The 13,465-nt window shown below is 46.4% G+C and overlaps 1 protein-coding gene across 1 annotated transcript; it reads left to right on the top strand.

Annotated features, from left to right (window-relative positions):
- Positions 1–257: 257 nt before the first annotated feature.
- Positions 258–1,325, top strand: LOC125516921 (protein PHLOEM PROTEIN 2-LIKE A10-like). Its single transcript, XM_048682182.2, has one exon. The coding sequence runs from the start codon at positions 258–260 to the stop codon at positions 1,275–1,277; it is 1,020 nt and encodes a 339-aa protein (XP_048538139.2). The 3' UTR covers positions 1,278–1,325.
- Positions 1,326–13,465: the final 12,140 nt, after the last annotated feature.

The raw sequence follows: 13,465 nt of genomic DNA, 5'->3' as shown, positions 1-13,465 counted from the left end.
CCAGCCAAACCAACCCAGCGCACGTTCGGCTCACCATGTCACGCATGCCGTCCGCCTGCAGCAACGCGAAATCAGAGCGCTCAGTTTACATTCTCTGTGGATTCAGTCAGTCAGATCGAGCTCCTGGTCTAGCTTTACGTGGTCTTTCCTATATCTTTACCAGATCGAGCTCATGTTTTAAGAAAAGTAATGATTCAGAAAAGATATGTTTCTCTCTTTCCTATATACAAGCATTCTATGTATGTTTCTTTATATGTATGGTCTGCACTAGAAATTGTTTATTTGTTTTCGAAATATGTATTTGGCAACCCTGTGCCCGATTGCAAAACTGCCACACCACTCGGTGTCCCTTCGATCGGCATCACAGCATGATCCACTTTTTTCGGTTCTTCCACTCCTTCCCCGCACTCGTCCTCTCCAAGCTCGCCGCCTTCGACCACGTCTCCTCCGCCGCCTCCGCCCTCTCCGAGTCGCTCGCCTCGGGGGCCCTTCGCGCCTTCTCCTCCCACCGGGCCTCCCGGGGCCCGGATCCTCCCTCCCCGCCGCTGCACGACCGGATCTTGGACCGCCTCCTCTCCCCCGACGGCGCCGGGTTCGCCTCCGCCGTCCTCGGGAGCTTCGCCAGGAACCTCGTGCTCTCCTGCCGTGATCCCGAGGCCCAGCCCCGCGCCCCTGGCCAGCCGGACTGGCTCGCCGCGCTGTGCAGCAACAGGGGCAAGGAGGCCGCCGCGGAGCTCGTCCGGGTGTTCGTCAGCACCGCCGTCGCCGCCTACCTCGACAGGACCGCGGCCGTGCGCACGTCCGACCAGGTGCTCGCAGGCGTCACTGACCCCAAGCACGACGCCAAGCTCAAGGACCTGCTCGTGTCCGTCTGCAACGGCGCCGTCGAGACGTTTGTCAGGACCTCACGGCAGGTCACAAAGGAGGCCTCCATTTCTCGAGCTGAAGCAGCAGTGGTGCAAGAGGTCTGCAATTCAGGTCCTAGCTGTGTAATGGAGAGAGTATCGACCACATTGGCCATGCCAAGCAACCGGAGGTTTGTGCTGGATGTCACGGGCAGGGTCACCGCAGAGATGGTCCGGTCATTCCTCGAGTTCTCGACTCAGCGGGTGTCCGCTGGTGCACGAAAGAGCATTGTCGTTGCCCGTGACGAAATCACCGAAAGGGGTCTCGTCGCCGTCAAGTACCTGAGCGCCAAGTCCATGGCCATCTTCACCTTATGCCTCACAATGTGCATGCACATTTCGGTTGGAATGAGGTTCCCGTTGCCGGCCTAGGCATATCCTGGTGTGGACTTCAAGGTGACATTGTTCCAGTTATCCTGATTGTAGTTGGAAAGTAAATTATGTAGATTGCAAATTGATCGTTTGCTACTGCTAGCCTTTTTTCTGTGCTGTTGACTAGTATTTGGAAGCAGAAATCTGTTGGATTTGTAGTTGTTGGTTTGTTGTTTGTGATAGTCTGATAGGGAGTATATAGGCCACGAATGGATAATTTTGCAACTTTAGTGTAAGGTTTCATATGTATTATGGTGTTGTATCCTAGTGTCTTCGCCGTCTTTTCTGAAGGAAGTAGGTGTTAGTATCTTATTGATGCTGACTAGTGATGTTCTTCAGCATCAGCTCTCTGTGTGTGGATAAGCTATTTCAGGCAACAATAGCAGGAAACTTGTCCACTTATGTTTTCTATTCCCCTTTTGCCATGATTTGTGGAAAAGCAAATATGAATTGATCAGAGATTTGTGCCTGGATATACCCCTGATAAATAGCACGGTACTATACCCCCCTCCCATGATATTTTTATGTGTAAATAGCATGAAAACATATGCACTGCGATAACTAAACACCATGATAAGTTTTTGACCCGTGTGTGGGGGGGGAGGGGGGGAGGGGGGGGGTTTGTTGAAACATACCCCTGATAAATTTTGTGTAAATAGCATAATATTTTAAGCACTGCGGGCTTGGTAAGTTACCTAGAATCACCATGATAACTTTTTGTCCCAGGGAAAAGTTGTTCAAAACATCCCCGATAATTTTTGTGTGAACAACATGATAATATAAGCACCGCGTAACCGATAACTTACAATATAAACATGATGGTAACTTTTTACCAAAGGAAAACAAGCTGTTAAAAATATACACTCGCCTCATCGGGCCTCTTAGATGAACACAACACATGGTGTGCCACTGAAAAGCCACATAATATTTAGTATCATGAGGGGCACACGTGCTCGTGGGTTGGCCCAAAAAATGGCCCACTTTGACCCGCTATAGGCGTGATAAGTTATGCAAAAACATCGTGGTAATTTTTGACCCATGAAAAAAGTTACCGAAACAAACCCAGGTTTTTAGGTATAAGTATCATGATAATATACGAACTATAGACCCGGTAACTCATGTACAATCTCCCATGGTAACTTTGACCAGGGGCGAGGTTGATGTACACATACCCTGATAACTTATGTGTAAGTACCACGGTATTTTACACATCGAAGACCTTATAACTTGTGTACAAAACACAATGGTAACTTTGAAAGGGGTGTGGTTGTTGAAACATAGTACCTGGTAAGTTCTATATAAATAGCACGGTAACTTACGGATCACAGGCCTGATAACTGGCATGCAAATACCATGGTAACTTTGTCCCGAGGGGAAATCGTGGTAATTTTCTGTACTTTTTGTAGTAATAAAATTGTAAAAAAATGGGGTCAAAACGATTAGTTTCTTTAGTTTGAGCAACAATTACCTAAGGGTGAGTTGGTTGTGGTGGCGTGCTTTGGTGCCAAGGAGGTGTGGGAGATGCGCAATATTTTTTTTTTATCAGGTAGACGTGAAGAAGTGGCAGTTTTCTCGGGGATGGGCGCGCGAGATGTGCGGAAGAAGCAGGTTTCTCGGGCGAGCTTGCGGGGTCGTTCGGGAGAAGGCGGGGTCAAAGGAAGGGGATCGTGTGGTACTTTAAAGTTAAAGAAATAGAGGTGTGGCCGTTTTGCTTATATGGCACACATGTGCCAAATATCACAGTCCATTTGTTTTTGACAATAACTCAACAATATTTGGAGTACTTTTCTTTTCATTTTTTTGACTTGAAATTGTTTGGAGTACTTGATGAAAAGAAAACTTTTGCCATTTTCGTATGATACACATATTTTGTCTTCTTCTTATCACATCAATTAGCCTGATTAAACTTAAGTTCACATGGATGGTAGAGAAATATTATCCATTTTAGCCAGATGATGGTAGAGGAATTACAGTTTGAGGATTTAGCAGAAAATGAAATTGATTTATTCCAGCATGGCAAATTACTTATACATTTTTTTGTAAGGAAAATTTTATATGTAGCGCGGTGAGCTCTTTATTAATGCGTACTAGTAGAATGCTCGTGCGTTGCTACGGGCTATAATGCATATAGATAAATCAAACAAAATATTAAGATCGTCTCCAAGGTCAAAGACCGTCCGTACATGTTCACACATCAAAAGGGCCCAACAAGCTACCCAAAATCCAAGATAGTTCGGACTCTCTCGAATCCAACCCATATGTGGTGAGAAATATGGTTGTCAGAACTATCCATCATGCTATCTTCAACGCGCGGTCCCAACACGAAAACCAGACCTCACGACACAGTCATTTGACAAGATAGTGGAGCTAGTGGCTTCTTGGGTTCTTCTCTCTTTTTTCTCCCCCCCCCCCCGATGGTTTCTTTTCCTTAATTATCTCCTTCTTTAGCTTCTTGGAGGTTGCCAGCCGATATTTGTATAACACAACACAGAGCATATGCCAGGCAATGTTGTAGATCTGGACCATCACAACCTTAAGAAGGAGCTCCATTTGCTTCGAGGTTGCCAGCCGATATTCGTATAACACCATGACAGGCAACCTTGCGGTGTGAGAACCCATCCTTGGCCTGACGGCTCTGTTCCAACAAAGAAAATAACATTACACGATCCACTCTCATGCAGAGGGAAGCAGGTCTCATCAGGCCTGCAAAATGTGAGAAGTTAGTTTAAATTATACTGCAAGCATCAGATAACTTAATTAGTATACTCAACCATAGCTCTTGCACAGGAGGCGGCTTTAATTGCGGGTTTACTTGCATCCCTGTTATGGAGGCAACCTCAGCCTTGAAATATGAATAGATTCACTTACATAAGACAACGCAAGTCAATCAAATGGTCACGAGGGCAAACTTAACGCTAGCTAGCTGCCCGAAGAAACCTGTTGTTTGCAGGAGAGAAAAGGAAAGCGATGGAAATAAAGCGATGGAGAGGACCAAACAAGGGGAACGGATCCTCTAACATCATGAAGGGATGTTATGAAGCTACAGTGCAATCCCAGTGCAAAACGAAGAAGAGATGTCACGGGCACTGTAGGAACGACACTGTGTGCAATTACTGTTCATAGAAAATAAAATCTGAAATTAATTTTATTGCATCATAATTTTGTTTGTATGCAATTTTTGTAAATGCATACAGTAGATTTGTAATTTGCAAATTAATTCAAGATATTTTAGGCTTAATCATATGGATGTGAAGAAGGGATGTCAGGGTAGTGTAGCTTCCCTGACATCCCTTCGTGATGTTAGAGGATCTCGTTCCCCAAACAAGAGAGCTTGATTGGACCGTACCTGATTGAGAAGGCAAAGAAGGATAATCGGACCAACATACAGAGCCGCCCCTCCTCCCAACCCTAGCCGCCCCTCCTCCTCACCCCCTCTTCCCTTCCTCGCCGCCGCAAGAGGCCGCCGCCGGGCAAGCTCGGGGCGCCAAGGATGGTGGCGGCGGGGCCTCGGTTGCCCTGCCTCTGCGTGGGGAACTACCTCCATAACAAAATATAAGATACTTTTGTCGGCTAAATTAACCGATAAAAAATAAAAATGTCTTATAATTTGTTACGGAGGGAGTATTATTTGTGCTTATAAATTTTGAAATTTGAATTTTTTTTGCCTCACAAATATGTGAAATTAATGAAATCTTGGTTCAAGAAATTACTGAAATATATGTCTTCTGAATTTGAAATAATTGAATTTTGTGTTTATTAAATAATCACTTTATTGAACGGTGAAATTACCACTTTATTGGAGTTTGAACTTGTTGGTGTTTTGTGTATTAGAAATTTTGAAATACTTAAAGCTCTTTGAAATAGCTGTTACCACTTTTTTGAAATGTAAATCTTGATGAAATGTAAATAATTATTTTGAAATTTCAATCATATTTTAATCAATTTCAGCAATTATAACATGTATTTTAAGTATTTCGGAACTATGGCTGGTCGCTAGCATGCTATTGGCATGAATAAAAAAAAGGGTCGGCTAAAACTCAGTCGGCTGAGATTTAACCAAGTCTCAGTCGACCATGAAGCATTTTGTGTCATCGTTTGTAGCGTTTTTTTCCTACCAGTTGCAACTTTCGTCTTGCTGGTGGAAGTATGTCGTCCCTCATCGGTTGTAGCACGTCATCTCACCGGTTTCAACATCCTTCATTGACGGTTATATCATTTTAGTTAGAACGTTTGTAGCATTTGTTGCTGTTGCTTGCAACATCATCGCAACATTTTTTGTCTTTGTTCGTAGCATTCAACCTTGCCGCTTGTAACACAAAAATTACGCCGATGTCACTTGACTTAGACTTTGTTATGTCTTAGTCAACTGAGTTCTAAACACACAAAAGAAAAGAAACATCCTATTGGCACATCGGGGAGCACCGCTACGTACGGCTCCGCTAGAAACGCTCTCAAGGAGGTCTCCTCGGTTTTCCAGCAAACGATATCAACATGAGTATGGCGGCGATCCGCCGTGTCTGGATGAGCATGATCACCATTTACTTCCGATCCCGTAACACACTATGCCACATATGGAATCTCGACAGTGTATGGGTCGATCTTTTGCATCTACACGAAGCAATCGAGAGTTGATGGCAAGTAGAGTTTGCGACAAGCGGATGATTCAAGTGTGGTTTGATTTTACACAAACTGTCCATCTTGAATTCCTGATTCGCGACCTGTCCTGCAAGCGGGTTAAGGAGCTAGCCGATGCCGGTGCCCGGGAGAAGAACAAGACACTTGAACGTGGTGCCGTGAACATAAAATTTCAGTATGCACGAACTTTTAAAATTTTCTAATCCAATCTATCATTTTTGTCATTCTATGTACATGTCTAATGTTCCAATCATCCGATGTATAAATTCCTAATTCTTTGTATCCTCTTTTGATATTTTCTTCATGATTTTAGGACATTAGACTGCCATCTTACCTAAGAAGAAGCAATTGTCGGGTGCTGAAAAAAAGGAGGAAAAAGAAAGAAAGTGATCTGAAAATTCTACCACTGAAGGGTTCTTGTTGTCGATGGAGGCAGTCTAATTTGGTTCTTATTTGAGGTAATTATGTCATCTTAGTTTCATTTTGCGATCTTTTTAGTATTATTGTTGTTGATGGAGTCAATTCAAATTTGGTTATTATTGTTCTCGATGGAGTCATTTGAATTATTATAGTCAAATTTTAAACTAAAGATTTGTGACTGAAAGTTACTCTTAATAAGTAACTTTCAGTCATACATATATATGGTCTTAGGACATAGGACATAGGGGCCCATATCGTCGAGATCGCCTAGGGCCTTCCGAAACACAGGGCCGGCCCTGCGTGGAAGCGGACAAAGTCGACGAGGTCGTTGTGCAAGACGTGCTCGGCAACCAGCCCCTCGGGTCCAGCGTCCAGATTCCCCCAGTCCCTCCACCCGCATTGATGCTGAGCACTGGAAGACGCCATGTTTCTTTGTCTTGGTGCGTGGCCACGAGGTTGGAGAAACTTCAGAGAACGTTGGATGATAAAGGAGACCCAAGAAGTCACGGTGCAGCTTTGTTTTCGGTTTTTCTATCTTACAACTATATACATACAAGTTTATTAAAAGGAAAAAGGCAAGCGAATAACGATGGAAGCTTTCCCTTGTGTGGGAATGCGTGTCCTGCTTATACACTGTACAGCTAGCTTTCGACCGCCGGGTGGAGCTTAGAGGTTCCCGGCTGCCGGGTGGAGCTCCGGTGAGGACAACGGCGTTGTCCTCGACGACGCGCTCAACACGGAATAGGGGTAAAACATAGCATACTCTGACTAAATTTATTGATCCATAGACGTGACAAGGTCATGGGGATGAATAAGTAAATTTACCCGGTGCTGGTAGCTACCCGTGAAGTCCCAACCAATGAAATGCTTCCAGCTAACTTTGTGTGGCCCAACTATCCAACGGTATAGTGTTGTATTTGGCTATCTGGAGTACATCTATTATTCCTAGCCATGCATGCATGCTGTCAGACCATTCCACACACAGAAAAAGCAAACATTTTATTTATCTTGGAAGATATTAATTCATTGATATCTTTTGAATAAAACTTTCATTTTGAAAAATAATTTTACATATTTGAATTCCCGACGACGTGATCTTTAAAATAAGATCAAACTTGAACACATTTGGAACGAGTTCAAAATTCTTGCAACATATTTCACTCATTTGTAATAAACATATTCCACTCATTTCTTAAAAAAATGATTTAACTTGTTTATTTCACTCATTTCAAAATACTTATTTCAGAAATTTCAAAACACATATTTCAATCATTTGAAAAAATTGGCTTCACTCATTTAAAAAAACTGATTTCACTCCTTTCAGTTCAAAGATAGTGTTCACTCAATTGAGATGTGAACACTATCAAAATAAGTGTTTCAACTTTGTATTAACTCTAATATAAAGTTATACTAAGGTTGAGATACTTATTTTAAAACGGATGGAGTACCTTTTGATGGACTATCTGATGACAAATGCAATGGCGAAAAGAAATGGAACAAAAAGATCCTAGGCAGTTAAGTGGCCAGTTTGCTGACAGGGGACAGAAAATGCAGATGATTAGTAACCAAGGGTGGTAGAGAACGCTGATCATGTGTTGCTGATGAAGTGATGATCTACTGTGGGAGTGGAAGGATGAAGGATTAATCGCTAAGTAGGCGGAGACACTCTTTCTTTTGGGAAACATTACATCGGGCTGCACGGTGAACTGTGCTCAGTTTTATATACGTAGCTGGAACTCTTTATTACCGTATTAAGTTGCAGTATTATTACCTTTGTGCTGCAGTGTGTAAACACTAGTGTCCTAATTTCCCGTGTCTATGGGTCGGACAAGGTCGATGAGGCAGTTGTCTATTTTATCTATTCTTAAGCAATTCAAGTATTCTTAGCCTTTCCTTCATGGAAAGTCAGACTCTGTCTGCCCACAAATCATGAATAAGGGGAAGAGAAACAATTCTATGTAGAAGTTTGAAAATTACACTGAAAAAAAGCAGAGAACATAACCTGAGTTTTCTGTGCTACTCACTGGAATGATCTGAGACATAGCATGACAAATAATAGGAAAATGTTTCCACCCGGTGTGCCGGCGGAAACATTAGGCCGGTCCTGTCGCTTGCGTTCGATCGCACAGATCCAGCCTACGAGCGTGGCCCCGCGCGCCTCGCGCCCCTTCCATATGCGCTCCATCCCCTAACTCCAGCCATACGCGCGCGCATCTCTCCTCCCCCCCTTCCCTTGGGCTACGACTGGGCCACCACGAGCTCCATCGCCGGCCGCCATGGGCTGCCTGCTGCCATGGTCAGATCCATCCCCTACCTACAGCCTTCACGTGCGCGCATCCCCTCCCCCCTCCTCCCGGGCTGCGACTGGACCACCACAAGCTCCATCGCCGGCCGCCATGGCTGCCTGCCGCCATGTCCGAATCCACCCGCGTATACAATTGTTGCAACCGTCATCTAGAAAAGCTTCAACAACTGTTGAGAAAAGCTTCAACCATAGACATAGAAAGCTTCAATGGCACTGCACAACAAAGGGAAGCCGCAACCGTAGTTAGAGTTTGCTACTACCGGCGAAGCTTTTTGCTACATCCATCAGGCGGAGCTGCGACCTCGCGACGACGGCAAACGTCGTTTTTGCTGCAAGCCTGCAACTGCAGCGGGATTTTTGCTACATCCATGTAAGGCGGAGCTATAACCGGTGTCAAAATTTGCTACAACCTTTCTGCAACGCCGTTTGGAGTTTTTTGCTACATCCATGTAAGGCGGAGCTACAACCGGTGTCAAAATTTGCTACAACCTTTGTTGATTTTTGCTACAACCAGCGCATTTGCATTTTTGCTACTTTTGCACAAGCCAGCGTCTGAATTTTTTGCTACAACCCTTGCTCGATTTTGCTGGAACGTGTGCTCGTTTTTGCTGCAACGGGCGACCGAGATATTACGACGATGAGATGTGACCGACGAGCTGCGGCAGCAGGTGTGAGCGGCGATGAGCACGACGGTGAGCTATGGCCCTCGCCATCGAAGCTGCAATCACCGCCACCGGAGCTACAACCACGGGGTGCCGATGTTACATGCGTGGAGCTGGCCACCGGCGGCGGCGATCATCGGCGAGGGGCGGCGACCGGCAGTGCCCATCGGCGGGGGGCCGCGACCGGTGATGGCCGGGAGGGACGAGCGGCGCGGGGCGGCCTGGGGACGCCAGGGGATCCGCGCGAGAGAGGAAGAAGGGGATGGGGAAGTCAACGCGCCCAGATCGAACGGGTGAGGATAGTCACATCGGACGGCCCGGACGCGACCGGCCGAACTGTTGGGCCGGTGCGCCGGCGCACATCACTGCCCCAAATAATATGCAGCGTCAACCTTTTCAAATTTGGCCTCGACACATCCACCACCCAAGAGATCAACGGCGTAAACAAGAACATCTTTGGACCTTGGCCAGCAGAAGTAGGCGGTGTTGATGGAGGGGGACACTCTTGTAGCCACTAGGACTGAGCGCCTCTTGCCTAGAAACAGGGCCTTCCCGTTCAATCCATGCAAGGGCACCAAGTTCTTCGCGTTCATGTTCATCAAATGCACACTGACGCTGTACTTCTCATCGGTTCGGGTCGCACGGTGGCAAAGGATCAGCTCTCCATTATTCTCCACTAGGAACATCCGGCTTCGCCCTTCGTACAACTGGTCCTTGAAGGCGGCGACAGACCCGAACTCCTTGTGCAGCTCGTGGCCGACGGCCTCCACGAGCTTCGGCGGCTGGTTCGCCGTGGTTGCAGTCTGTACCAGCGAGACGTTCCTTGACGTGGCACAGTAGACTCGGCCTGCCAGCGGCAAGATCGACGTGATCGGGAATCGATCTGCGTCCAGCGCTTGTCACCAGGCTGAGCGATGACTAGGTAATACGGTCTAAGGTGAAGTACAACTGTATCGTCATCGTCGAGGCCCGCCCCACGCAGCTCGACATTCGATAGCCATAGGTATGCCGCGTTGTTCATCAGGGAGGCTGCACTTGGAAGCCCGGTGACCTGTCCAGCGGGTTAAGGAGTTGACCAATGTCGCTGCTCAGGAGAAGAACAAGACCCTCGTGCGTGGTGCCGACAAGGTAGTTGCTCCAGGGATCATGGGCTGAGAGGCTCCTGTAGATGGACTCGCCGGTCGAGACATTCAGGAAGCGCCGCCTGTCGTCGAGTTTGTTGAACTTTCTCGGGAGCATGATCCAGCTTTGGGGGAGGAACCGCCGGTTCAGGACGCCTTGCGCGCGCAGGTGGGCGGAGCACGCGCGCCACGGCCTGCACGCCGCCCGGAAGCGGATAACGTCGACGAGGTCGTTGCGTAAGACGTGCTCGGCGACCAACCCCGCAGGTCCGGAGTCCAGGCTCGCCCAGTCTCTCCATCCGCATTGACGCTGAGCGCTAGAAGGCGCCATGTTTCTTTCTTGGTCTTGGTGTGGCCGCGAGGTCGATCGAGGGAACGTCGGACGCTGGATTATAATAAGGGAGATGTATATAATCTTACGTCTACTACAAGTTTAAAACGGAATCCATCGAGAATTTACGTGCCATACGGTAGGTAACCCTGAACCCCATATAGTCTTACATCTTCGCGCTCGCCCTGAACCCCATATTCAGAGCACCCTTACATCATGCGGCGTGTATCAAGTGGATTTTGATGGAAAGAAAATGGTGGCCTTGCATGGGCTCAGCGGGAAGGTCTTGTTTCTTGGCAGGAGGCGCTCGCTCATGGCGGCTGCTGGAGTGTCTCCCACATCAACGGTGACACCGCGTACCTGTGCTACCCAAGCCCCAAAGATGATCCTATTTATGCCATTGATCTTTTGGGCGGTGGACATATTGAGCACAAGTTTGCGAAGGATGATGCCGCATATTGTTTATCATGCTACGTCATCTATACCAATATAAAAAGATCCAAAGGGGTAGATCCAATTGATCTCGGCCATCGAACTAAGTTAATCCAACGACCTAGACTGCTCCAATGGCGAGCGTTAAACATGTTTAACATGTAATTAATATCATACCAAATATTGCACTAATTATAGATTAACACACAAATAATAGCATATCTAATATTCGCATGTAATTAATATATTCCTAAATATTAACGTGCGTTTGCACGCGCGCATTTACTAGTAGATTATAATAGAGAATGCATTTAATTTAGGCTAGGAATGGGGGCTTTGCTCTTTCCTCTTGATAACTCATCTCCAAGGTCTCTCTCTCACTAGTAGAAAACAGGGCTTTGGTCCAGGCCGGGTCAGCCCATTAGTCCCGGTTCAGTCTAGAACCGGGACCAATGTGGGCATTGGTCCCGGTTCATGAGCCCAGGGGGCCGGCCGGGCCACGTGGGCCATTGGTCCCGGTTCATCTGGACCTTTTGGTCCTGGTTGGTGGAACGAATCGGGACCAATGGGCCTCGCTCCTGGCCCACCACCATTGGTCCCGGTTGGTGGCTTGAACCGGGACCAAAGGCTCCCCTTTAGTCCCGGTTCATGCCACCAACCGGGACCAATGAGGTGCCTATATATACCCCCTCGCGCAAGAGCAGAGCACAGTGCTCTGTTTTTTCTGGCCGAGGGGGAGAGGGCTTTGTGGTGCTCTAGCTCACCTCCTATGCACATGAGGTGTTCGATGGAATGCCCGAGCCACACTACTTAAGCTTTCTCCTCTCGAAGCTCGACCTCCAAGCTCCATTTTCCTCGAGATTTGTCTAGATTTAGCGGTCCGTCACGCCCCGTCTCCGTCTTCACCGCCGTCGATCACCCGCGCCGATCTCATCACCGACACCACCGTGTTGAGCCTCTTGTTCTTATCTTCTTTCTGAAAGGAAAAATATTCTTACTTGTATGTTTAGATAGATACTTGTATCATTTTCTTACATTTATTATTGCATCTTATATAGTGCGATGGTTTTGGTATCCGCCCCCGTCGGCCCTCGTCCTGTCTATGATTCGGATGTGGTATGTATATTATCTTTATAACTATTGGTTCATTTATTGTTTATGAAAATTATGCCGACCAACGTGACATAGATTTTATTTATCTAGGATGTATGTGAATCAGAAATGCCAACCGACCCTATTGTCGAGAGGTTAAATTTAGTTGAAGAAGAAAACAATTTGTTGAAGGAAAAAATAAAAAAAATTGAGGAGGAGAAGATGATATTGGAGTTGCATGTTGCGGATGTCGTCGATGATCACAAGATCAAGATGGATGCAATGCGCTTGAAGATTAGAAAGATTAGAAAATATGCCATTCATACCGAGGCTTGGTATCATTATGCCGTTGGATCAATTGTTACCTTGGTTGCGATTATGATCGCATTTGTTTTCGCATTGAAATGTTTTACATAGTTTCAATGTATGGTTTAATTAATTAGATGCTCTGGAGAGCTATATGTTGTTAGATGAGAACTATGTATGCACTTTGGTTTTAATGTGATGATGAACTTCTATTAATTTGGACACTTAATTATATATAATGCACGCAGATGAACCGGCAATGGATGTACGGTGACAGACACTCCAGCGAGTACATTAAGGGCGTGCATGAGTTTCTCGATGCGGCTGAGGCAAACAAGCAGAATGGTTTTATGTGTTGTCCATGGACTGAATGTGGGAATACGAGGTCTTACTCTAACCGGAAAATCCTTCACTCCCACCTGCTTTACAAGGGTTTCATGCCACACTATAATGTTTGGACGAGGCACGGAGAAATAGGGGTTATGATGGAAGACGGCGAAGAAGAAGAGTACGATGACAACTATGTGCCCCCTGAATACGGTGATGCTGCAACGGGGGGAGCTGGTGAAGATCAAGAGGAACCAGACGATGTGCCCAATGATGCTGCCATGGGTGAAGCTGCTAAAGATCAAGAGGAACAGACGATGTGCCCGATGATGATGATCTCCGCCGGGTCATTGTCGATGCAAGGACGCAATGCGAAAGTCAAAAGGAGAAGCTGAAGTTCGATCGCATGTTAGAGGATCACAAAAAAGGGTTATACCCCAATTGCGAAGATGGCAACACAAAGCTCGGTACCGTACTGGAATTGCTGCAGTGGAAGGCAGAGAATGCTCTGGCTGACAAAGGATTTGAGAAGCTACTGAAAATATTGAAGAAGAAGC

This window comes from Triticum urartu, chromosome 6A (assembly GCF_056163025.1).
Source record: "Triticum urartu cultivar PI428250 chromosome 6A, HENAU_Tu73, whole genome shotgun sequence".
NCBI classification, from domain to species: Eukaryota; Viridiplantae; Streptophyta; class Magnoliopsida; order Poales; family Poaceae; genus Triticum; species Triticum urartu.
Note: the sequence above shows the minus strand (reverse complement) of the source record. Positions and strands in the feature narration are given on the sequence as shown.

Bases quoted from the DNA above. Each gene is read 5' to 3' on its own strand.
- LOC125516921 (XM_048682182.2), top strand. From the start codon at position 258: ATGGTCTGCACTAGAAATTGTTTATTTGTTTTCGAAATATGTATTTGG.